The sequence below is a fragment of the Scleropages formosus genome, chromosome 3 (genome assembly GCF_900964775.1).
Source record: "Scleropages formosus chromosome 3, fSclFor1.1, whole genome shotgun sequence".
NCBI classification, from domain to species: domain Eukaryota; kingdom Metazoa; phylum Chordata; class Actinopteri; order Osteoglossiformes; family Osteoglossidae; genus Scleropages; species Scleropages formosus.
This window is the reverse complement of record NC_041808.1, coordinates 31,717,698-31,743,169: the sequence shown is the minus strand read 5'-3', so window position 1 is coordinate 31,743,169 and position 25,472 is coordinate 31,717,698. Positions and strand designations below refer to the sequence as shown.

At 41.8% G+C, this 25,472-nt stretch overlaps 1 protein-coding gene across 3 annotated transcripts in view; it reads left to right on the top strand.

The window, feature by feature from the left end:
- Window positions 1-1,037: 1,037 nt before the first annotated feature.
- crebbpb (CREB binding lysine acetyltransferase b) overlaps window positions 1,038-25,472 on the top strand; it is a 34,343-nt gene continuing 9,908 nt past the window's right edge. The window contains exons 1-17 of one of the 3 annotated variants that reach the window (XM_029250213.1): window positions 1,038-1,470; window positions 1,721-1,825; window positions 12,661-13,268; window positions 18,331-18,516; window positions 18,685-18,928; window positions 20,298-20,411; window positions 21,051-21,299; window positions 21,524-21,629; window positions 21,771-21,875; window positions 21,962-22,079; window positions 22,292-22,439; window positions 22,687-22,743; window positions 22,913-23,034; window positions 23,279-23,464; window positions 23,597-23,929; window positions 24,147-24,314; window positions 25,217-25,403. In XM_029250213.1, coding sequence (XP_029106046.1) covers window positions 1,738-1,825; window positions 12,661-13,268; window positions 18,331-18,516; window positions 18,685-18,928; window positions 20,298-20,411; window positions 21,051-21,299; window positions 21,524-21,629; window positions 21,771-21,875; window positions 21,962-22,079; window positions 22,292-22,439; window positions 22,687-22,743; window positions 22,913-23,034; window positions 23,279-23,464; window positions 23,597-23,929; window positions 24,147-24,314; window positions 25,217-25,403 — 3,019 coding nt within the window. In that variant the 5' untranslated portion in view covers window positions 1,038-1,470; window positions 1,721-1,737. Of the gene's footprint in view, window positions 1,826-12,660; window positions 13,269-18,330; window positions 18,517-18,684; window positions 18,929-20,297; window positions 20,412-21,050; window positions 21,300-21,523; window positions 21,630-21,770; window positions 21,876-21,961; window positions 22,080-22,291; window positions 22,440-22,686; window positions 22,744-22,912; window positions 23,035-23,278; window positions 23,465-23,596; window positions 23,930-24,146; window positions 24,315-25,216; window positions 25,404-25,472 lie in introns of all 3 variants that reach the window. The other 2 variants (XM_029250214.1, XM_029250212.1) reach the window with 2 other exon arrangements.

The window sequence follows — 25,472 nt, the reverse complement described above, 5'->3', positions numbered from 1 at the left end:
AGAAGCATGTAAAGCACTTAGTGGGGGGGGGGGGGGTCTATCCTGATGGTTTTGAGAAAAGATGGAATTGCATGAAAAAGGAAAAATTGTGCAAAAGGTTAATTAAAAAAAAAAAAAAAAGTTATTTATTTTTTGTTGCTTTGTTTCTCTTATCTGAAAAAAATGTCCAGGTACAGAAATAAAATGGAGAAAAACACGTGTTACTTGCTGTTCATTTTTGTGGGTATCCCTTCCACTCTGATAAGTGTTTGTATAAGTGTGTCTTCTATGAATTAAGAACAATCTCACAATCCATCCATTTTTGACGAGGGAGGCATAGGTTTTACTCTGGGCTCCTGGGTTACTTAACTTTAGTGTATAGTTTCTGTACTTGGGATTTTTGCCAGTGGATTAAAAGTTGTCATGGGACAGGCGGCACCATGGTTTTACATCACAAGAGCAAGGACCACGGAGTGACCGGTTCACAAGCAATAAGAATGAGTGTTCGGCACAAGAATGTGGGGTTTGAATGTCGGGAATGCTGAAAACGTTGTTTCTGTGCACTCTCCCCTCAAGTCGGCCTGAACATACTGGATGACCAAACATGTCTCAAGTAGTAGTTCCTGTATTATAAGTTTTTTTATTATTTTTTTTTTTTTTTTTGGGGGGGGGGGTCCATGCACTGACCATAGACACTCACATTGTATATATTTAACTTGAACTACGCATCTCTGCATTTTACTGTCATTGTTAAACACAAATAAGGCAAAAAAACGGCGTGGACTTAATAGGTAAATGCTACTCTTTGGTAAAAATACAAATATTTATATGGGATATAATAAAATTGAACATTTTCAATGAGTGTTACGCAATTTCACATTTTTACGTTCACTGCCGTTTTCCGCTCCATGAGTCCGCTACAACGTATAACGTAACTCTGACGTGTGACGTCGCTCTTTTACACGTTACGCTCGGGTGTGCGTAAGGCGTGATTTCACGGCCCCTCCCCCTCCACAGTCTATCTGGAAAAAGAAAAAAAAACTTTTTTGTATCAACAGCCGCCATCTTGTCGCGGCTCGCAATCGGGATTTCGGGAGAGCGTATTTTTTAATTTGGGTTCAGGCTGTCCGAACCTAAGTCAAACCGTTTTATTCTGCCGAAAATACACGGATTGGGTACCTACACGTAGATTTTTTGCGAAAAAATAAGGATTGGGCTGGTTTTCGTCGGCTGGAAACCCTGCCGTATATCTGATTTCCCCTTCAGAAAAACGCCGCTTCTCTTCATATCGCCGTTCCTTAGACGTTTTGTTCACCTAGAGACAGCGCCAGGGGGACTGTATATCCGTTGAAAATTAGATTTATTTTGAGACGCTCGCCTTTCACTGGATGAAAAAAAAATGGAATTCGTAGTAATTAAATCGGACTCCGAAAACGGTTGCTTAATATGCACTAATTAAGCCTTGTGGAGGAAGGGCACCGAACACTGTGTGTGTGTATTTTTCTCTAAATTTATTTTTTATTTTTTGAATCGAAATATTTTTCACTAAGGGTAATTATTAGTGACAATAATGTGGGTGTTGGGTGTTGGATTATCATGGGGTGAACGTCGATGGCGGAGCGGGGCGCTATTGCTTCTTTTTTGAACCGTTCCGCGCGAGACACCAGTGTGTGAGGCTACATTTTTCTTTATTACCCGATTGGATTCCCCCCCCCATTTTCTTCATTTATTTCTGCGGCAGACTCGTAGGCAAACACAATGGCTGAAAACTTGTTGGAAGTCGGTCCCTCGAACCCTAAGCGACCGAAGCTGAATTCACCTGCCCTCTCTGCCTCGGATGGCCCAGGTGAGACAGGCCGCTATGGCCATTAGCAAGAAGAAGCACGAATCATGTCTCTGAACATGGACAGCTGAGTTCACTGAAACATACTGATCTGTTGGTGTGTGACGACGGCGTAACAAGCTCGGGCCTCGCCGAAAACGATGGACGTGACTGTGTTACTAGCTAGTCTAGCTGCTACCATTCAACCATTCTATCTATCTATGGTAATCAATCATTGGTTAGCTCCTACATCAGTCTGCACTGTGGTCTCTGGTCAATTGTTGGGCTACAGCACTAATTATACTGGGATCACTAGTCACTGAGTATATATCATATGATATGCTGCACCAGACTCTACACTAACTGTTAGTCTGGACACTCTGTTCCACCAGTGACCAGTCTGCACGCACAGTCAGTGATAGCTTGCTTGCAGTTTAGGTACCACACCACTTATTACACTATCCATGCACTGTCTGTCCGTAGACTGCGATTGCTGGAATTTGTTAGCTACTGCACCACTTGTGTACGCCAGGGTCTCTGATTGTTTGTCAGCTACTTGCACAGGTCTGTACGCTTTGGTTTCTGAGCATTTCGTTTTCCGTTACACCGGTCTGTATGCTGTTTATCACAAGCTTTTGGATATGCCGCTCTCAGTTCTCGATTCTGGGACGTCGCTTTACCTCGATGGGGATATCTGTGCAGTTGATCGCTCTCGGAGAGAACGTGATCATGGGTTTGGTCCTCACTCAGTCCGTGTGGAGTTTGCATGTTGTCCTCGTGTCTGTGTGGCTTTGCTTCGGTTGCCTCCCACAGACCATAGACATACATTTGACGTGCATCTGACAGTGATGACTGAATTGCCCGTAATGTGTGAATGGGTGAGTGAGTGTGTGCATGTGTGGCTAACCTTCAGTGCAATAGCATCCTGTCCAGAATGTACCCCAACACCCCAGTCTTGGACCCAGTGCTTCCGGGAGAGTCTCCGGTTCAACACGACCCTGCTCTGCACTAGCGGTTGAAATTGGATTGAAGGATGGATAATCACTCTCACATACACACTTCAGACTTCTTTGCATGGCCATACAATGCAATTAAAAGAACATTTTTGAAAAAGCTAGAAGTTCAGTCAGAAAATTGGTTCACATGGAACTGTTTAAATGCCTCCTATTAAGACACTAATTTTGACACAGTACGATTTAAGTGTAGTTCTGAAAGTTAGCATTACTTTGTAATGTGCCAGCAGACAAGCTGCAGTTCTCATCAAATTATAAAATACAATGGATTTAGCTCCCTCAGTTTTTTTTCTCAGACTTGATATTTGTCCGAGATATGAAATAGTCATGCCAGTTGTAAACTAAATGCCAGCACTTAAGCGTGTACTATGTAGTGCGTAGTTTTGGAAAAGGATAAGTTGAAAGGAAGTATGTCAGGACTACATGATTGCATACTGTCAAAGTTGGCTTTAGAATGACAGATTGTCACTTTTTAAACTTCTGTTTTGCCATATGGTGGGTTTTCATACGAATTGATGTTCCTTTAGCTATGAAATTAAATGCACATAAACATACTGTATATTGAGCCGAAGGGGATGGAGGTTGTGAAGGGTTTGTGTTTCAGTTTAAGAATCAGACTGTACTGAGGTTGAATCCAGTATTGATGGATGACATTTACTATGTAGCAGCCATATGGTGCCTACGGAAGGTACTTTGTTCCCTTTAGGGTTAATTCCAGCGTAACCAGTTAATTGAGTGGCTCACCTCACGTTGGCCTAGTGGCCCTCAAACAGACCTTTGAGCATTAAAGTGTGTTAAACCTGCATGTTAGCATCATTGGCATAATTTGAATAGTAGCAAATTCAGCTCATTTTATTTAGTTTGTAAAACAAGCAGTGATTTTTGAAGCAGAACTGAAACACTTCTCAAAATGGAGCTGCATTATTATGCAGTGTCTTACACGACACTAGCTGTTGAGTGGAAAGGATGGGCCAGATGCTGGTAAATGCTATAAATGAAATTATTTGGAATGAGATGAGTACATCTGATAAACGGTTAGACCTTGGAGTCCTTAACTTTTGAGAAGTTGCAGTAGTCAGTGTTACCAAGCTCTGCCCTGATGCAATTTGAAATGAAAGAAAAGGCACAGTTGCGTCATAAAGTCTTGCTCCATGAGCGAAGGGGCTTGCCAGTAGGTGACTGCCCACTTAAATGTGGGTTAGTACATTAGAATAGAGAGATCTCTCAATGTTCTGACAGAATGCTGTGTACTCTTGGAAGTACCTGTCATGTGTTTCATTTTCCTGGTGTACCAAGGAATCTCTGCAGACATCATTCTGTTTGCAATACAGGCATTCCTTCACAGCACATCATGGTATATTTACACATGTGAATTTTGTAATTGTTTTGAGTAGAATAAAAGTTCATTTTAAAGTTACTCTTTTCAGATGCATGACAATTTATATTAGTCGAGTAAACGGTTTTTTAACTAGTGGGTAAAAGGATTGCTTTCCACTGCTACGAGTTGTACTTTCAGTGTAGAAACTTTTCACTATGTAAATCATGTCTCACAATAGATTGCTTTAAATGTATGGTTCAGAGTTTGCAGTGATCCTTATCTAATAGCACAAATAGCTGAATTAATCATAAACTAGGTCTTTAAGTGTGCAGATTTTGGAAGTTTAATCCCATGTAGGCATTGGAACTGCATGTGAACTTATTCATTTGCATTCATTCCAGTACCGTTATCTACTTTAATTGACTGGAAGTGTGATCTCTGTCCTTTTAAAGCAGACTTTCGACTTCTCTAGAGACATAACTTTTGAAACACTCTGCTGGTTTTCTCTGATTGTGATACTGGGCCTTTGCTGATTACCACTTCTAAAACAGATTTTTAAATCATCAGTTTTCATTTTTGTCACTGCACATGCTTTCCTAAGGTGAGCAAATTCATGTTCCTTTTTCTTCCACATCCTACATTATTGCAGAAGACTAGAGATGTGCCTCCCTGAACGTCAGGTAGGAAACACACAACACATTAAGCTTGTTGTGTATTCTTGTCTTGTTGGAAACATTGTCACTGCATTCTTTTTGCAGAACCACAGTGTGTGGAGGTGCTCAGTCAGTTCCATGAGTGTTTTGTTTTAGCAAAAACTTGTATTGTTATATTGTGTTGTGTGGAAATCTGTTGTATTGTTTTATGATAACAAAATTTATTGAGGTAGATGTGTTCATTTTAATGAGGTTTAGTGATGTTTTAGCGTAGATGGACGACAGTTTTGGGTCTCAGGAGCAAATATTCTTACCATTGACGCTAATAGTAATTACTATCCATAATTTGGTTTATGGCCGTTCTCTTTTCAAATGGTTTTTCAGAAACATTACCTTTGTAAAGTGGGGGAAGACTACTGGAAAAGTTCCGAGTACAAGACAACAAACTTTATGTACTGTTTATGTATTTAAAACTGCATGGGGCTGTGACAGGAGGCATTAAAAAGCTTTGGGTATGCCATTTATGTGTATTTTGTAGGCAGAATCAGTGCATGTATCTACAGTGCCCTCCACTAAAATTGGCACCCTTGGTAAATATGAGCGAAGAAGGCTGTGAAAAATTTTGTTTTAATGTTTTGATCTTTTGTTCAAAAAATTCGCGAAAATACTGTGCTCTCATGGATATCAAACAATTGCAAACACAACACAAGTTTATCCAACAAAAAAATCTTTGTTAAATATATGTGTGGCACAATTATTGGCACCCCTATGAATTCATATAAGAAAGTATATTCCCATTGATATTTTAAATTTTTTTAGTACACCTGGGTGAGTAGGAACAGGAAATTGTTCAACCATGACTTGCTGTTTCACAGGGGTACAAATTTGAGGTAAGACATAAGCTAAATTCCCTTAGTCATTCATCGCAGTGGGTAAAACCAATGAATACAGCTGTGATGTGCGGCAAAAGATTGTTGAGCTTCAGAAAACGGGAAGTGGCTGTAAGAAAATAGCAAAAGCACTGAAAATGCCCATTTCCACCGTCAGGGCAATAATTAAGAAGTTCCAGTCAACTGAAAATGTTATGAATCAACCTGGAAGAGGACGTGTGTCTATATTGTCTCAACGCACTGGGAAGAGGATGGTTCAAGTGGCCAAAAAATCTCCAAGGATCACAGTTGGAGAATTGCAGAAGTTAGTTGCGTCTTGGAGTCAGAAAGTCTTCAAAAGTACAATCCGACATCACCACAAGTTGTTTGGAAGGATTTCAAGAAAAAGCCTCTACTCTCATCCAAAAACTAACTCGGGCATCTTCAGTTTGCCAGACACTACCGGAACTTCAAATGGGATCGGGTTCTATGGTCAGAGGAAACCAAAACAGAGCTTTTTGGCAATAAATGTTTGGCGCACACAGAGAGGTAGCCATATGGAAAAGTACCTCTTTAGTGGCTCTTTAATGTTTTGGGGCTGTTTTTCTGCCAGAGGACCTGGACATTTTGTTAGGATACATGGCATCATGGACTCTATCAAATATCAATAGATATTAAATGAAAACCTGACTACCTCTGCCAGAAAGCTTAAAATGGGTTGTGGTTGGAGCTTCCAGCAGGATAATGATCCAAAACATATATCAAAATCAACACAAAAATGGTTTACTGTCCACAAAATCAAGGTCCTGCCATGGCCATCCCAGTCCCCTGACTTGAACCGCATAGAAAACCTGTGGGGTGAACTGAAGAGGAGAGTCCACCAGCATCAACCTTGAAATTTGAAGGATATGGAGAGATTCTGTAGGGAGGAATGGTCTCAGGTCCCTTGCCATGTATTCTTCAACCTCATCAGGTATTATAGGAGAAGACTCTGCTATTATCTTGGCTGTAGGAGGTAGGATGAAGTACTGACTAAAAGGGTGCCAATAATTGTGCTACACATATATTTAACGATGTTTTTTGTTGGATAAACCTGTGTTGTGTGTGCAGTTGTTTGATATCCATGAGAGCACAGTATTTTTGTGAATTTTTTTAACAAAAGATCAAAATGTTAAACAATGAAGACAATTTTTCACAGCCTTTGCTCATATTTACCAAGGGTGCCAATATTAGTGGCTGGCACTGTAAGTGCAAATGATTGTAGAATAGTTTGGGTATTGAAAAGATTCTGTAAGCACCTGTGTTAAGTGAAACACAATTTGTAGCAGTGTAGCTTTATGCAAAAAATGTTCTATAAGCCATTTACCTTTATCAGTATATGCAGTATGTGTCTATTTTGACACTTCTAAATATGTAAAACAAGCATATACAGTATATGCTTAGTTACATTGTTGTATTAGTTGCTCCGGTAAGCTAAAAAAGATGAACTTTCTCAACACAGCTTTATTTACAGCAGTTTGCATGTGTAAATGAAAAGTGTACTATGTTCCATAAATGTTTTAAGGTTGCATACAAGATTTTTTTTAAAGTGAATTTCTGGGAATGTTTACAGTAACACTATGAGTTTTGCAAACTGAGACCAAGCAACTGAAGCAGCATCCTTTCTGGGCACTCAAATTTATACTGGCATTTTCATTTTTATCTTTTTGTTGAAACGTGTTTTCCCTCTTACAAAAAGTGATTTCACTTAAGTTAGTTGCCACGTTTCTTGAGGTGCACTTTATCATAGTTGACTGTAATGCTCCTCCTTGTAGATTTATTGAAAAATCATACCTCGCTCTGTATTTTTCAGGTATAGGCTCCAGTCCACAGCAACCCTGCATTTGAAAAGCGGATGCTGATAATGGAAGAATGGAATGCAGACACATTTTTTTTAATAAGCAACATAAACGAGACTGTTGGGTTTAAGCATGCAATGTTAGTGTAACCTTTTTTTTCAGCTAATTGCCTTGCTGTTTGTGATTTAATAAGCAGATTGACCCTTTGTTATGGTTGATGCATTCAAAGGCAAACTGTCCTGTCATTTTAAGGTGAATGAATTGGTCCAGATTTGATGTAACAGAGGTGGTATTTGGCTCAGAGGTTGTAGGCATAGAATTTTGCATAACTTCCCTGGTCCAAGTAAATTCATTCTACAGTCAGTGACATGCAGGTATATTGAAGTTGATAGCTTGCGGGTTAGGAGTTATCAAAGCCCCAAGGGTATTAGATTATATTTATTTTAGCAGCCAAGAATTTTCTTTAGCATGTCATTAAAGTGAATTTAAAATGATCTGTCATATCGCTACAACTTTTAGTTTACTGTCAATGTTAAGTGTTGTCTCTTCTTTGCTGTGTAATGCTACTGTTTTTCTGGGCACACATTTAGTTGCTGTCTTAGAGAAATAAAGTGTGGCCCTCCTGACAGTCTGCATTCCTTTAGCCAGGAGCTCTACTGTTTTCATTCTTGTGGACAGCAGGGTAAATTGTAGTCATCTGAAGTGTCACTTTGCCTATGACAGAGGATTCTGTGCCCTATATTGCACAGAATCCTCTGTCATAGGCAGAGTGACACTTTAGCGTGGTTGGTGGATTCAAAACGAAAATGTCTTGTCATTGTAAGGTAAATGAATTGGACAAGATTTGATGTGACCAAGATGGTAATTGTTCTGATGTTTGTAAAGGCATGGATCTTAAGATGTACACCCAATTGTTATGTACTTGTCTTTCACAGTATTTAAGATGAAAAGTTTATGCACGCTATTCAGTGAGCTGTGAATTTCGTGGTACGTTGAATAGTTTCACAGTGCTTGTACATTTTTCTAGACGCTGTGGTATGCCTTACTGAAACATTTTGTATTTGCCATCTGATTACTTGTGCAAATCCGGGTAGCTGAAAGTGGTGGTGTCATTTCCCCAGATTCTCGTATTTTTTAAGAATTTATTTTACTTTTTTTTTTTTTTTTTCCCCCCTCTCTCATTTTGAGTGTCGTAATCCTATTTGTCTCCCATGCTGGTGTCATCTTCACTGATTAGTTTACAATTAGTAAACATTCTTTGACTAAGTATTTTTCTCACAGTGAGGCATTGGTCTGTATTCTTATTCCAAGTTAATAAATGTAAGTGAACTCAATAGGAGGAATGTTCAGATTTACTCGACTCCCAAAGCCAAGTGTCAGCTTGCTTCCATACTCACCACTGCTCTCTCTCTGCCTTGCAAAATGGTGATGGCTACTTTTGTGTCCTTATGGAGAGGGAACAAGTAAATGAACAGTGAAAGCAGTGTGCTGTGAGAAAACCAGGTAGCCCAGCACCAGTCCTGCCTACAGTAAGTGTTTTGAGTACCTTGATGTATCCTAAAAAATGCTAGTGGCATCTTCTGTCTCTTGTAAACTGTATATCGTCTTTAGAAGCTCATTTCCTTGGGTTTGTTTACTAGATCCATTTTATACATTGAGATACCTCCAAGAATCACTAGCAACCGTCTTCAGAGAGCACACTGTGGAGTTAGACCTTTTTCTTTATGCTTTTCTTTCTCATACTCAGATAAATGTGATCTGGGAACAGCCCAGACTTAGACACATTGTTTTATCTTTTTTTTCATAAGGAACTCTCTGGTGTTTAATCTGGGTGTGAAACTACATACAAAGAAATATCTGTTCTGTAAGTGTGATTTCACCCCTGCTCTGTCTTTTTTTGTGCTTAGACCCATATGTGTGTGTTTTTTTTTTTTTTTTTTTTTTTTTTTTTGTGTGTGTGTGTGTGTGCGCACGCGTCCCACACGAGATCTTTAAACAAATTCAAAGTTTAAACTAATGGATACCCAAGCCTTCGTTTCATTTGTTTATTAGTAATAGCAATTTTTAAAACAAAACTTGTGCCAATAGAGAAGAAATGGCCAGGCCACTCTATGTACAGCTTAATGTATGGCCCATTTGTACTGAACAATATTGCTACAAATAATGGCCCGTATGGTCCTTCAGTGTCCCGGGCAGCCCCTAACTGTCCATGCCTTCAGTGTCACGCCCCTACTGGGCTCGAATTGGCTGGCTGGCTGGCGACTGGGACTCATTGGGGGCCAACATTCATTAATGTGACAAATAGCTGACACGTGTCCCCTCTCATCCCTATTCAGCCCATCTGTCCGCCATCATGGCCTAGAGTGTAGGTCATTCAGGCTCTTCAAGTTTCTTCATGTCCTCCAATAGCATCCTTTGCACAGCTCACACGTTGTAGTTTATAGACTCCCTTGCAAGCAGCTCTTCAGGATTTGTAGGCACTGGGCATTTTCAGCTGCATTTTTTGATTATTTTTTGAAGACTTCATTAATGGACATTCATATTTCACAAATTTTCAGAGGTTTTTTTTAGTCCTTTTCTTTTAACCTGTGGTTTCATAAAGGCAGTGCAGTTACAGCTGTCTGGATTTATAAGGGTGAAATGTATATGCCACTAATTTCAAACATATTGAAGTTATCACAGCTATGTTGTATTTTTTTTTTTTTTTTGCAATTTTTAATTGAACACCAAACCACACTGGACCCCAGAATCATTAGCCACTAGTCTATTTCTGTTAGTTTTTAGGTTCTTTCAATTTGTTAGTTATGGTTTATACTGTAAGTTAGTTTTTAAGAAATATTGCTATGGTATTGCTGTTTCATTATTTCCCCATTTCATTTCCATTTGTTCAATTAAGCCTTCCCTGTGCCTTTGAAATTTATATCCTCTACGCAGTATTTCACATGGCTTTGATTAGAATGATGGCAAACAGCTCTATGATAGTAAAGATTGTAAAAGTTGTAAGTTGTTCCTTATTGTAATTCTTACATAGAATGAATATGGGAAGTGTCTAAAATGCAGTTCTGGCCCAGTTGTTGTGAACATTGGGCAGGTGTGTAAGTTTTTGCATGTCTTTTAACTATTCATCAGTCACATACGGGAAAAAAAGCACCAAAGCCAGAGCAGTTCTTTCACCCGGGATGTAATTAATTGTGCAGAACAACTTAACTATTTTATAGGGAAGTGAGCTTAAACCATGTTCTGATTTTTCTGCAATTTTACATGTAAATGTTTTGCTAATATAAATATTATTTCCCATCACAAGGAATGATGAGACAGCAGATGTGTGGTTTTTTTTTTTCCCCCCTTTGGTGGGGGCATGACACTGCTGGTACAAACAAAAGGTAACGCACAGGGTAATTGGAGGTTTGAGTGCATATAGTTGCCTGGTGTTGAATTCTTTGTCTGCCTAATCTCCAGTATCAGATCTAATCTGTCCCATTAGAATGGTGATTGCCTTTTTACCGCTGCCCCTATCAGCCATCTTGAGATTTCCACACAGGGGGCTGAGGAGTTTCATTACCCATGCTGATTTTGTACAGCTGAGCCCTATGTTAGAATACAGTTTAACGGTTAAAGCAGTGCTACATCACATTCAAATAAGGTGTTTTATAGACACTGGGCATAATTTATTTATAAAGTGTAAAATATATATTGTAATTGCTGTTTTGTAATATTGACATTGGGTGCAAAATCAAGAAATCTGGTGACAAGACCTGGTCCTAATCCAGTCAGCTATCTTCTGTGCAGTTTAAAGGTAGTGGAAAGAAGTGACATTTCACTGCCTAGACCCTCCTATAACCCGTGGTAATAATTGTGGTGGTGGTCAGTGCCCTCGCGCGCTATGGCTGCTCATTCTCCAAGTGCAACGGCTCCAGCCTGCAGAGAGGAACCTGTTCGCCGACAGTTACTCCACCGTTATTGTGTGAATTTCTTTTCATGTGCCTCTCTACTCTTGCTCTCCTTCATAAATGTTGTGTTATGGTTAGCTGGAGTTGCTTCACCTATTTTATTTCCCTTTGCTATTTATTGTTCACTGTACGTTGTAATGCTGTCATATGTAATGAGGGTTAAATAGTTAAAATTGAAACTAAAAACCTCTGTTTCTGATTATAATGAAAGAGAAATTTTTCAGGGACAAAGTTCACTGACAAGGTTAGATGACTGCTGTACCTTTGCTGTTGGTTGTAGCTGGTTGGAGGGATATAGTCAAGGGGCAGTAATGTGTGTCAGTCATTTTTTCATTCAGTTGTAAAGTTTCCTCTAAGATTACTCAGCACTGATTGTGGTAGGTTATGCACTTATTGGAGCAGAATTGTTAATGATTAAGGATTATATCATTTGAAAAATGTAATGTGCCACTAAGTAGAACAGAAAGCCAGCACTTGCATGAAGCAGGAGAGAAGCACAGGGAACACCATTGTCAAGTCATGACTCTCCCATTCTATACTGGAAGCTCACTCTGACAAGACTTGTCTGCGTGACACATGATTGAGCGAAGTGGTTTTAGTCTGACTTCGAGTTTGTATTGAGACCAGTTCTGTTTGGCGGAAATGCCATTTTGGCCCCGAGAAGCCCTTACCGCCTTGTTTCCCTGCCTTCCAAGACTTGACTGTGGCGGCGATTTGTTCGCCACACCATTCAAACACCTCGATTCCTCAGACCTGTCACTCACGATGCTGCTATTGTCTGTAAGTTTGTCTATCAGTCTCTGTGAGATCTTTTGTATGACAGAGCTCTGTTTGAAGGACAGATAAAAGTGCCAGCCAAAGAGTTGCTGGACCTGTCCGTCAGGTGACCGATTTGTATGTTGGTGGTGCTCCTTTGTCTATGAGAATGTGTGTGTGTGTGTGTGGTGTGGTGTGGTGTCTGTGGAGCGGAGGTGCATGTGGCAGTGAAGTTACTCTGGATGCAATGATAGACAGTAGTATGTAGTATGGCATTGCTGTGCAGTAGGCTTGTGCTGCTCATAGCAGGAAGTGGCTGTTGCACTGGGATACTGGATGTCTTAATATCTTATAATTTGTAAAACGCTTAACTTTCCAAGCTTAAAATAGTTTATAGTGTTCCATGTTTTATTTCAGCAATCTCATCTGATTAAAATTTTCTCTCTCTCTCCACCTGCTTAGACTTGGGATCCCTGTTTGACCTGGAGAATGACCTTCCAGATGAGCTGATCCCCAATGGCAGCGACTTGAGCCTGATGAACTTGCCATCCAATGGTGGTGGTGGACTGGGTGGGATGGTACCAGACGCTGCTGCCAAGCACAAGCAGCTGTCTGAGCTCCTGCGACCAGGCAGCAGTTCCAGCCTGGGTCCCAGTCTTAGCTCCAGTAGTCCCCAGCCGGTTATGGGGGGCCAGCTGGGTGCACTAGGGAAGAGTTCTCCCACACACCCCTCCCAAGTGCAAAAGCAGGCAGTTGCTGCTGCACCCGCTGGTCAGGGCACTGGGAGTATGGGCCTGACTGCAGCCTTCAACCAGGGCATGCTCAGCAGCAGTCAGACCCATGGCATTTTGGGACAGAGTGCGCAGCCCCAGGCAAGCCAGGTGATGAATGGTAACCTGGGCCCTGCAGGACGTGGCCGGGGTACTCCAGGGATGCAGTACCAGGGCACGGTTGGAGGAGGAACAGGTGTCAGCGTGGCAGGCAGTGTTCTGGCTGAGACCCTCACCCAGGGAACACCACAGATGGGGGCACACACAGGTCTTGGTGCCCAGGCAGCCAGCAATATGAAGGTGAGTTCCATGCTTGCTTCCCAGAGCTGTTTTGCTTGTAGACTCCACCTGTCATCTGGATGTGCAGCATACTGTAACAAAAACAAAGACGCTGATGGGTTACTAACACTGTGTGTTGTATAAATAGAGATGACAGAGTTGGACATGCACAAATGACAGATGACAACTGTTTTGCATTTGTTTTCATTTAAAGACCTAATTATCCTCCTTTTGTTTTTGTCTTTAATTGTTCAGCTAACTGATGGTGTAGTTGTTCTGCTTTTCTCATGCCATCAGTTATATTTGTTTGATTAGTGCTGCACTGCAGGAGTTACTTTTTCCACAGAATTATGAAGCTGAATTTTCCTGAGGTTTAGAAACACCATTTCATAGAAAATGATAGGAAATGTTTTTGATGTGGTTACCACTTAATGTTTTTTAACATGGTTGACAATTTCTGATGTGTGTTGAGAGATCACAGATTAGGAACTGCATTGAGTAAAGAAAGAAGTTGCTAGGTCTGTTAATTTCACTCCTGCTGCCAGTTCCAAATGGCATCGTTAAGTTTGCATTTGTCACATGCAAAATATTGTGTTGTACTGGACTGGGTGCCCAACAATGACATGGCTGATAGCAGTGATTACACTGTAGTATGCATAGTACAAGTGTTTGTGGAGCATTACAAGTGCGGTTTCTTTTGGAAACCAGTAGGAAGCCAGCTAGCTGTTTCGGTGAGCAGACGGCAGACAAACTTCACCACATGAAAAGAGCATATAGTACTGGCAATAGCTCGTGTTTGCCAGTGTAGCTTGACCTAGCTTCCTTTTATGTATTCAGTTAGTTGACAATTTTCTCCAAAGTCACTTACAATATTAAGTTGCTTATAGCTATATTCTCCTTTTATACAGCTGGGGTTATTCTACTGGAGTAATTTAGGGTTAGTACCTTGCACAAGGGTACTACAGCTGGAGGTGGGAATTGAATCTGCGACCTTTGTGTGCAAAGGCAGCAGCTTTAACCACTGTGCTACCAGCTGCCCTACTCAGATTGTGTGTAGAAATGTGGTTGTCTTTAGCTCTCATACTGAACCAAATCCTGTTGCTTCCAGTTGGATCTGAGGTGGGGCTGGTTTTGAAGTTGTGTGCCACTGGGGCTTTGGGGTTTACTGACAGACATATTGGATGTCATTGACTTATCTGATTTTTGTGTTTGATTTTCTCATCTAGCACAAGAACAGCACATTCCTAAAATGTGCATCCCAGGCCTCTGTGGCAGAAAAAAAAAAAAAAACCTCTTATTCAGCATCTTAGACTCATTGCAATCAGGAAGTCAGAAAAAGGAGCTGAAGGGCTATTGTGTGTGTGTGGTGGTTTGGCTTGTCTGTGTGGTGTAGTAAGACTTCCTTGTTTCTCCCTCTTTTTGTTAACCACCCTCCCTTCCCTTCTTTCTTGCCCCTTCTCTTGTTTGGCCCCTTTGGGGGTGGAGTTCAGTCCACCATTAAGGAAAACTCATAAATCATGTTAAGTGGCCTGTGGGGGAGGTGCCAGTGATCCAGGCTGCTTCGGCAGCGCACTCTCAACTCTAGAGTGCAAAGGCTGGCTAGCTGCTGCTGGCTAGCTGCTGATGCCTTTATTGTGGCGCCACTGGGTGGAGGAGGGGAGGGAGACTGGGGGGGGAAGCAGCCGGACGGCGGCAGTGGCGCTCAGAACTCAGCTGTTTGGAAAGCTGGTTTATTGATGCTCAGCTGGCCTTTTCATCTTGCTGGGTAGAAGGCCAGCAGTGGACTCTGCACATGCCACCTGGGATGGAGAGTGCATTACAGTGCAGCTGCTGCCTTACACTGTTTATTCCACTAGCTTGCTAATAGTTGAGAATGAATTTGTGTTTAAAAAAAATCACCCATTAGTTATTGCCTGCTAGCTCTATTGCTGTAATGTTTCACTACTCAAAAGTTAGGGCTTCATCAGTTTATTATTCTACAAAGCATCATGACCTTGAAGTTTCAGTCCCTTGTCCTGCTGGACCCCCACATATGCCAATTTTTATTTCAGCTGACCTCTCAAAGCTTTAATACTAAACACAGATTAACTTAGGTCAAATTTTTCACAAACTGTCAGAAAACGTAATACAGGCATCCCTCTGTTTACGAGCTCTTTTTATCTGAAATGTCGATATAATGGCACTCTTGATGAACTTTTTTTGATTTGCAGTAGAAAAAAAATCAGGGTAATGAAATTTATCCAAAGCCTGTCTACAAAAATTAAATTTTGCGCATGAGTGAAGCAGATGTGCAGTAATGTATTGTAATTGACGTATCTGCATCCAGATCTATCTGTTGGGTTGTTAGGAGTGTGTTGCTTTAAACTGATGTGGCATTATGGGAAGCTTATGAAATTCCACAAATGGTTCTGTTCTGTCAGCCATATTAGGTGTGTTATTTAATTGAATGATTAGAGACAGCAGAGCAGTAAGCAGGTGCTTTTTACAAGAGGTGCAGTTTTATATTGTTACATAAACACAACATGCTCAGTAGATCCCTGCTTGATTTATTGCTCGTCCTGCAGAAAACTGATCAGTTAGGAAAAGTGTGAATGGCTCCGGAGCGGTAAGCATGTTAATGTTTTATTTTGTCCTGAAAATGTTGCTTGATAGTAATGTAGGTGTTTTACAGTGTTCTAGTGGTATTTGAGAAATTTTGTTTGCAGTTTTTAGATGGGTTGGGAATGGAGTGTTTTCCCCTTTAAAAAAAAACTGGGAAATACGCTTTCACTATGTGAAATTTCGATATCTGCCCCATTTTTGGGAATGGATTAAGTTAGTAAATTGATGGATGCCGCATTTTCAGGCGTTACTGTGCTTATGTTCCATTTTGTCAGATTTTGTGGAAAAAAATTAATAAAATTGATTAATCTGATTTATCTGTGTCTATGGTATAAATAATTGAACAGCAACTTACATTCTGTCAGCAGTTCCACTCAGACTATTTAATTAAGAGCTTAACAGGCTTGAAAGAGTATACATTGTGGTTTGCTGGGATGTTTGAACACCACTGGCCTACAGAGACAACTGAAGTGCGGTGTGTTTATTCTCTAAGCCAAAGTGGACATGTTTTCTTTTACAGGAAGTTGTGTGTTTGATGCTGGACTAGAGTAAGGGAGTAAGGTCCTCAGGGTGCTGACAGTAAAGATTTCCTCTGCTGTGTCAATCAGTTCTTGTGTGCTTAGCCAATCTGTGCTCCAGAATCTTTGGTCTTACTCTGTTTTTGTGTAAATACATGTCTGTGGTCCTTGATGTCAGGAATTCTTGTTACGCAGGAATAATGAGCACGCTGGGTGCCAGTTTGGGTGTGTTAGTGAAAAAAATGTTTATCAAAGATGCAGCATGTGTAAGGAGTCTATTGTGGTCAATTTGGTCACATTGAGTTACTTTGGCAAAAGGGGGGAGTTCAGTCTTCTGTTTTTTTTTTTTTTTTTTTTTTTGTGTATAGCCTCTCCAGTCTTTGGTTAGGTTGTAGGAAGGTAATCAGGATTAGGCTATCCGGAGTTTTGCGCACCTGCTCGTGCGATGAACATCGGTGCATAAAATGGAAAGAAAAAACCAAGTTTACTTAATGGCATATCTGCAACTATGTCTCTTTCTCCTAATGTAATGCACAAATTGTATTTTCTCCGAGATGTACGTTGCTTTGGAGAAAAGCGTCTACTAAATGAATAAATGTAAATATATTAAGTAATTGAGCACCTACAACCAGATAGAGGATTTTAAAATTGCTTCCTTTTAGAAAAAGAAATGCTTTTGTGTGCAGCTTATCTGTTTCACATGATTTCAGAATAAGTACACCTGTGTATGGGAGCTTCCCCATTTAGTGCATTTCCAAGGAAATGTAACACCATAATGACCAAGGAATATTCCCAGTAGATCTGAGACAAAAAACTGGACATGAAACACCTCAACTGCACACATGGACTCCAGTCAAGTAATTATGTGACTTGGACGAGAGTATGTCAATTAAAAAAAAATAATAAGAAAGGTGGTCAGAAATTGTCAATATTCTGAAAGTTTTATGCAGCTGCTCATGTGATGAACATTGGTTCATATGGTGGAAAGAAACTAACTGTACTTAACCACACGTTGGCAATTGTTTCTCTTTCTGCTAATGTAATGCACACATTGTATTTTCTGTGAGATGTACGTCGCTTTGGAGAAAAGCGTCTGCTAAATGAATAAATGTAAATGTTCTACTTACAGCAAAAAAAGCAATATTTTCATGAAACTGAAGGAATATTTCCCATGTTCCTGTGTGCCAGAATTCACTGAGCACTGTATTGGCTGCTCATGTTTCTTTATGCAGGTAGATGATAATCGTGCTCTAAGTAAAATTGCATTTCATTGTTGTTTAGTTCCTTAGCTGGCACTTTATCTTAAGTTTGTCTGATACTGAGAGTGTGTGTAACTAACCTGTAATTGTGCACTTTATGTGCACATAGCTACTTATGAGTGCTATATTTATTAAACTGTAGCAAAGCTTTTCTGTTACAGGAAAACTTAGAATGTAGTACTAAATGATGTGTGCAAATGCCAAGGATTTCTCCACTTCTATTTTGAAAAGCAGTTTTGCAATGTGCTTGGCATGGGGACTTGTCCTGGTAGCTTTGTGCTCTGGTATACCTGAATACAAGACACGTTGTAAAAACTATGTTCTCTTTCAAGAGGCAAGATGCTGGGCAGCTGTGAGTCCATAAAGCACCTGTTGCAGTTTTATCATTATAAAAGGGGCAGGTTGAAGGAAACCGCAACTGAATGCAGTAGTTGCTGGTGACTGCTGGCTTCCCTCCCTTCCTTTGTATATTTGTGTGGCTCAGCACACCTCCACACATCTAAATCCACAGCACTCCTTTCATCACTGTACCTGTTCCTAAAGTCTTTATCAGGAGTTTTGCATGTGCATTTCTCTTTACATAACTTTTTGTTGGTTGTTCTAGGTGTCAGATTCTAACATTCTTTGGGTTCCCAGGAACAGTACCATTCAGCTGGTCTGTTCTTTTCCTGATAGTCTCATCCAACCTTACTTCTGTTTATGCAGATGGGCCTACCAGGGAACAATGGACCCTTCGGACAGCCCTACAGCCAGAATGCAGTGCAGCAGCAACAGCAGCAGCAGCTGGCAAGCGTAGGGGTGGGCACCCAGCATCAGAACAAAGCAGGTCTCCCCAATAACCTGCCCCCCTTCCCTGCTGACATGAAGGGTACTGCAAGCGTTCCAAACATGGTGAGAGCTGAACTCATCCTGCATTCCTCTTTGCCAACATACTGGACTTGGGCAATCCAAAAGTCACGATGCATGACAGCGAGAAACAATATGGTACATGTAAAATTGTGAAGAGGTGCTATAGTTATTTCTTTTATCTGAGCTATTCTTGTTCCTCTTGATGTGTAGGCCCAGCAGCAAGTGCCCTCAGTCGGAATGGTGCCAGGCCAGGGAGTTCCTGCGGGCCCCACGGCCGACCCTGAGAAGCGCAAACTGATCCAGCAGCAGCTGGTGCTCCTGCTCCATGCCCACAAGTGCCAGCGTCGAGAGCAGGCCAACGGTGAGGTGCGGCCTTGTGCCCTACCCCACTGCCGCACCATGAAGAATGTTCTCAACCACATGACTCACTGTCAGGCTGGCAAATCCTGCCAGGGTGAGTGAGAGAATCTAGCTTCTTTTATGATTCTTTTGTCAGTCCAAGGTATATCATCCAGGGTATATATGAGATGAAACTGGGAAGCTTCAGGAAGCTTCCATAAGGTACTGTACAACCATTTTCAGGTTTATGTTCACTTAATGTGTCTTTGATGCATTGAAGACAGCTCCCATTAGCTAAATGTGGCTCAGTTGCACGTGAAGATCTAGACAAAAATCAGAGAATTTTGAATTCCTCACATCAGTCTGTCACTCTGGTAATTCTGAGGACAGTTGACTCTACTTATTAAAACATTGTCTTTGAATTACAGTAGCATGAAGCTAAGCAGTGCATCCTCAGGACACCACTGTATGTCATGCTTCCCTCAATTTATTCACGGTCTAGGTCATGTAAAAACTTGAGACAAAACTATAATGAATAAAAAATTTCCTATAAGCCTTTTTTTAATGTATTCGCTTTTTATTAGCCACTGTCCTATGCTTGGTTGCTGTATTCAGAGCCTATCCTGAAGGAGCAGGTTTTGAGGCTGGGAATGCCATGGACAGTGCACCAGTCAGCTGCAGGACATCTATTTTATTTTTTTAAGCTTGAAACTACTTGTGAAACATTTGTCAGCATCTGACCACTTTGTTTGCTTAATTATCTGTACAATCTGTAGAAACTTTACAGAGACGTACATCCAGTTACTGATTCTGTAAATGTTTTGGGTCTAGTTATTATAAGTAAATACACTTAAGATTTAAACATTTTTATGAACATTGAGAACTTTTAAATCTTAAAACTAATTTTAAATAACTGGAAATGAAGAGGTTGTGTGCACACATCCCTGTTTAATCCTGATTGACTGATTTCTCCCATAAACATGTTCAAAATTCCTCATCTTGTTTTTGCTCACCAATGCTGTAACAGAACACAAGGCATGAGCTTTAAAAACTGGAAACACTCTACTGGAAACTTTTTGGGTGCATTTTACAGTCAGCTAATGGGGATTTGCGGAAGCGCAAGTGATGATTGCGCTGCAACAAATATTTGAAGAAAATGGCAAGTGAAGAAAATACAATTTAAAAATAATAAAAGGAAAAGTGTTTCAAATTTGATAACTGGAATGTTTTTGTTACACAAGGCCTCAGTGTACTGTGAAAGTTGTTTACTTTTATCGTCTTGTGTTTTGTTGCTCTGGGGGATTTCTATCCAAAGTTTTAATTTTACTCATCTATGCCATTCAAGGTTAGTACCTTACTCTGGGTTTCTACACCAGAACTGTTCTTAGGACTTGATCTAGCAGCTTTGGGGTTACAAGTTTGCCTTTAACCATTGTGCTCTTTGCAGCCCTCTTTCTCACATGTCCTCCATGTGTTTGTTGCAGTGGCTCACTGCGCCTCTTCGCGGCAGATCATCTCCCACTGGAAAAACTGCACACGCCATGACTGCCCAGTCTGCCTGCCACTCAAAAATGCCAGTGACAAGAGGAGCCAGCAACGTGAGTCTTCTCACTTCTTTGAGTCCCTCAGTCTGTGAGGCCTGGAGTTGGCGTTCATATCAGTGCTCTCCTCACCTTGCCTCTTTCAATTGTAGTTGATAAACCTATGGTCTCATAGTTTTAACATCAGCCATACCCTGCTGCTAATCAGGATGAGGGCTGTGGCATTAATTTAGTGAATGGAGCATAAAATGGAATATTTCTTGTGTCAATATGGTAGTGCTGACAGCAGCGCCCCCTGCAGGATGACAGATACACTGTACTGCACACTTCCTCAACATCTTTCAAGGTGTAAGAGGCTGAGGCTGGTAATACAAGAGCCAAGCAAAGGGCTATAGGCTTCAAGATTTCATGTGAATGCAGACTTGGGATTTCAGCGTGATCTCAAATATTCATTTAAATTCACTGCAGCACCTGTGCAGGTCATTCTCCTGTCAATTCTGACCCATATGCTTCAGAAGGTTTGAAGATTAGTTTATTCATTAAAAAGCATCAGCATATTTGGATATTCATTCATAAAAATGGTTATCGTTTCTGAAAAAGCCTGCGTATGTAATTTATCAAGTAGACTGCAAATTGAAAAATGATGTTTTCATGTTTGTCTCTATTTTTTCAATGCTCTCTATCTTTGGTTTTCAGCTGTAATGGGCTCCCCCAGTGCAGGCTTGCAGAACCCCATTGGCCCAGTGGGTACAGGCCAGCAGAACCCACCCACTATAAATAGTGCTGCATCCATTGACCCCAGCTCTATGCAGAGGGCCTATGCCGCTCTAGGCCTGCCGTATGGCAACCAGCCACCTGCACAGCCGCAGGTGCCTGGACAGCAGAATGTGCAGACGCAACAGCAGCAGCAGCAGCACCCGCAACTACGCTCCATCGGAGCCCTTGGTAAAGACCTTTCATTCATGCCCATATACTGTATATTCATGCATTCTTTTACCCTAGTGGTGCCACGAAGTTTAAGCACAGTCTGTTAAGCAACCAACTTCTAATTTGTAAAGTGGCTTTACATATGCAGGGAACATTGTCCAACAAAAAAATGTTACAGTGAAAAGTTTCACTCAGTTTTTGTATAGTTAGCCCATATTGACTAGCAACTTTAACCTTCTCAGGTACCGGGCAATTGAATCTAGGAGGTGGAGCAATGGGTGTTCCCACATCAGAACAGACGAACTTGCACACTGACTCCAGCCTCCCTCCCTCGCTGAACAATCCATCGTGAGTGCGCTGTCATGTGGGCCACACGTTGTCTCATTGATTCGACTCCTTTGGAGTAGAACCTTAGGGAAACTGTAGTATTGTGGTTAGTTTGGCTCCATTTAGTAACTGTTGGGAATGTGGGTCCTGCTTTTTCAACAGACAGCTGATGGCAGATGGAACAGCCCAGCTTGCTGCCGCTGGTGTGAGGAAGAGCTGGCATGAGCATGTCACTCAGGATCTGCGCAACCACCTGGTACACAAGCTGTAAGTCTGGAACCTCCCATTTGCCATTTCAAATGTAAGTAGAGGGTGTAATCTGAAATCAAAAGTATTTGCCCCTGTTTCTGTAGTGTTCAGGCAATATTCCCCACCCCGGACCCAGCTGCTCTAAAGGACCGACGCATGGAGAATCTGGTGGCCTATGCTCGCAAGGTGGAAGGGGACATGTATGAGTCAGCCAACAGCAGGGTGTGTATCTCACATCACCTCCTCATCTGACCCAGTGTTGGGTAGTCTTCTAGACTGATGTCCCAGAGGCATTATACTCATTGATATTAAGTGAGGTGTTGGAAATGTGTTTATTGTTGAGCAGATTAAGCAGTGACTTATTGGAGTTCAAGATTTTTTTTTTTTTGGTAGTGTTTTTTTTTTTTCTTTTCAGCTTCTGTTGCTTCTTGCAGGATGAATACTACCATTTCCTGGCTGAGAAGATCTATAAGATCCAAAAGGAATTGGAGGAGAAGAGGCGGTCACGACTCCAGGGGGGCCAGCAACCAGGCCACTCTCAGCCTAGTGCTCCAGGGCCCACACAAGCTGTTCGGCCACCTAGTACGTCCCATCTAATGGGTTCTTTTCACTTCTGGCAGCTGTTCTTGTCTGATGTCTGCTTATGTTTGTTGATTCTTGCTGCAAAATGTAATGAAAGCTTTGCATTCTTTTTGGTTTGTATTGCTGGTGTGATGGTTATCCTAAATTTAGGGCTTGGGGACATTTCTTGAACTGATAAAGATGTAAGGTATTCTACATAACATTGCACTTAATGCATCTTTTGCGTTCTGCCTCTTGTTACACTCAGATGGACCTGTGCCCAATGTGCCAAATCAGATCATCAATCGCATGCCAGTCTCTCAAGGTACTTTCCAGCCTGTCTACTGCTTACCTTTCATTAACTGAGGAAGTGTCACCTGCATTGCCCATTAATAGTATCTGCAATTCGCTCATGGGTTCACATCATGGCCACCTCCAGTTACGTATGTGCATTCCTCAAAGTATATCTCAGTCTGTCTTTCTCTGTGCTGCAGGGCTAAAGCCGTTCAGCTCCATGGCCATGCAGAACATGTCAATGAACCAGACCCCCATGGGGGCCCGTGCTGCTTCCCCCATGAGTCATCCGGTACAGATGAACATGAGCTCTGTCCCTGCGGTAAGCGGATGCACCACAGATTCTCTTATTATTAAAGTGCTGCCCGTTAACTTGATTGAAGTGCTTGATTATTGCGTTTAACCCACGGTACCCTTAGAGGAAGTGTACATTGCTTCAGGCTGTTTTTTTCCTCTCACAGTTCATATTGTTTTGAGTGTTTTTGAGTTTTGAGTCTTATTTACGCTGTTGCTGGAAGGAACAAAATTAAGCATCTGTACTTTTTTTTTTTTTTTTTTTTTTAAAGATGGGGATGTCCCCTTCCAGGATGCCACAGCCTCAGGGCATGATGGGAAACCACGCTAACAACATGGTAGCCCAGACAGCCAGTCAAACCCAGTTCATGCCTCAGAACCAGTTTCCCCCTTCCAGTGGGGCCATGAATATGAATGTAGGAATGGGCCAACCTGTGGGCCAGGCAGCTGTCACGCAGGTGAGTGAAAATGGGGGAAAGAGAATGGCTGCTGGATGGAACAGTGAGAATGACTGTCAGTGATAACATTAACAACTGAGAGAATGTATGTTTTGTCTAATGGAGCTAGTGTGCCATGTGTTCTCTTTCCAGCCAACACAGCAGCAGGGCTCTAACCTTCCTGTGAACTCCCTGGGCCCCCAGCTGTCCTGTGGCCCCACCGCCCAGCCTCCGCTGCGTGTCACACCGCCGCCCCCTGCCTCCTCAGCCACTAACCTGCCGCAGCTCCAGCACCCCGCTCCCCCACAGAGCCAGCCCTCCACACCGGCTTCCTCTGCAGGCCAGGCCTCCACCCCTGTCCCACTGTCCAGTGCCCTTCCTGGCCCAACCATGGGCACCCCACCTGGCTCCACCCTCTCCCAGCCCCACACGCCCCTGCAGCCCCAGCCGGAGCCCCAAGTGCAGCCACAGCCTCCCACCACTCCGGTGAGAGTGATTTCACTGGCAGCATAGTGCCAGGACTATGTGCCACGTCCTATGGTCATACTACTAAAGCAGCTTTTCCCCATTTAACATCAGCACACAGCAATCACGCTGAATGAATATGGTGTCCCTATGTACCCTCTTTCCCAAAACCTCTTTGGCTATGTGTCGTTAGGTTCCCATCAGCTGTTTGTGAATGTATTTGTGTTCCCCCTACCAGCTTTCCCAGCCAGCTGCCAGTGTTGACAACTGTGTGCCCACCCCAGCCTCTGTGGCTGAAGTGCCCTCCCAGCAAGCCCTTCCTGATGCTCCTGCACCTGAGCCCAAGCCTGAAGCCCGGCCTGATGACCAGGACTTTGACATTGGCAAGACGGAACCAAAAATGGAGGTAGACACCCCTCGACTTACGCAAATAAGACCATTCTTCAGCCCCTCACAAGTCGAAATTTATGTAAGTCAGATTCCACCTCTGTTACAGAGCCAAGCCTTCTCAAAAAATTACACAATATAATTCTCTAGTGAATATCAGACATATAAAATATTGTAGTAACACACATGCCAAGTCAATGAAATAAATTTTTACATTAAAGCATAAGTTTAATTAAAAAAAAAATACCACTGCATGCAGCACGTGAACGGTAATGTACTGTGCGTGCATCTAGCAGTATGCTGGCACACGAGGGTGTTGTGTAATTTATCATTTTTCCATGTTGTTGCACCTTGGCGTTTCTTTGTTTTCATGCTAGCTGTTCCTCTGCATGCTCCTTTATACATGCATCATATTTCATGATCGTATTTAGTCGATATGAATAAACCTTGTTCCCGTGCTATAGATGATAATCTTTGTCCACCTTCATACTTCCTTATTATGTTTAATTTCATGTCCAAATCAATTGCTGTACGCTTGCGAGACGGTTATCGTTTTTCTTCAAGTGCACGTTTACCATCAGGCATTTTGAATAATGAAATGGGTTAAAAAAAAAAAAAAACACTACACTAACGAGAGGAGATGCCTTCATGGCTTAAAACACGCGAGAACTGGAAAGATGCAGCTTTCTGTCTTGTCTGGTTACGTCGATTTGCTCTTAACATATTTCAGATATTTTCCGTAAAATAAAAGCACTATCCAAAAATAATCTGTAGGCTGGAATTTTTACATAAATCTGGATTTACATAAGTCGAACTTAACGTAAGTAGAGGTTTGTCTGTATATCACAGTAATTTGAGTTAACGTGCAGTATTACTTAGTATTTCCCAAGTTGCTCACTAGATATCTTTCTGTCTCATCAGTCTGAGGATGACTCAAGGTCCCTGTCAGGCAAGGTCAAGGAGGAACCAGACGCCTTGGAACCCAAGCAAGAGCCGATGGAACTGGAGGAGAAGAAGCCTGAATTGAAGGCAGAGCCCAAAGAGGAGGATGAGGCTGGAGCCAACAGCACTGCCACCTCTTCATCTCCATCTTTGCCTCGACGAAAGAGTGAGAGCATACTTTATTGTACAGCTGATGAGATGTGTTGTGATAGTAAGAAAATGGCTGTTAATTGTA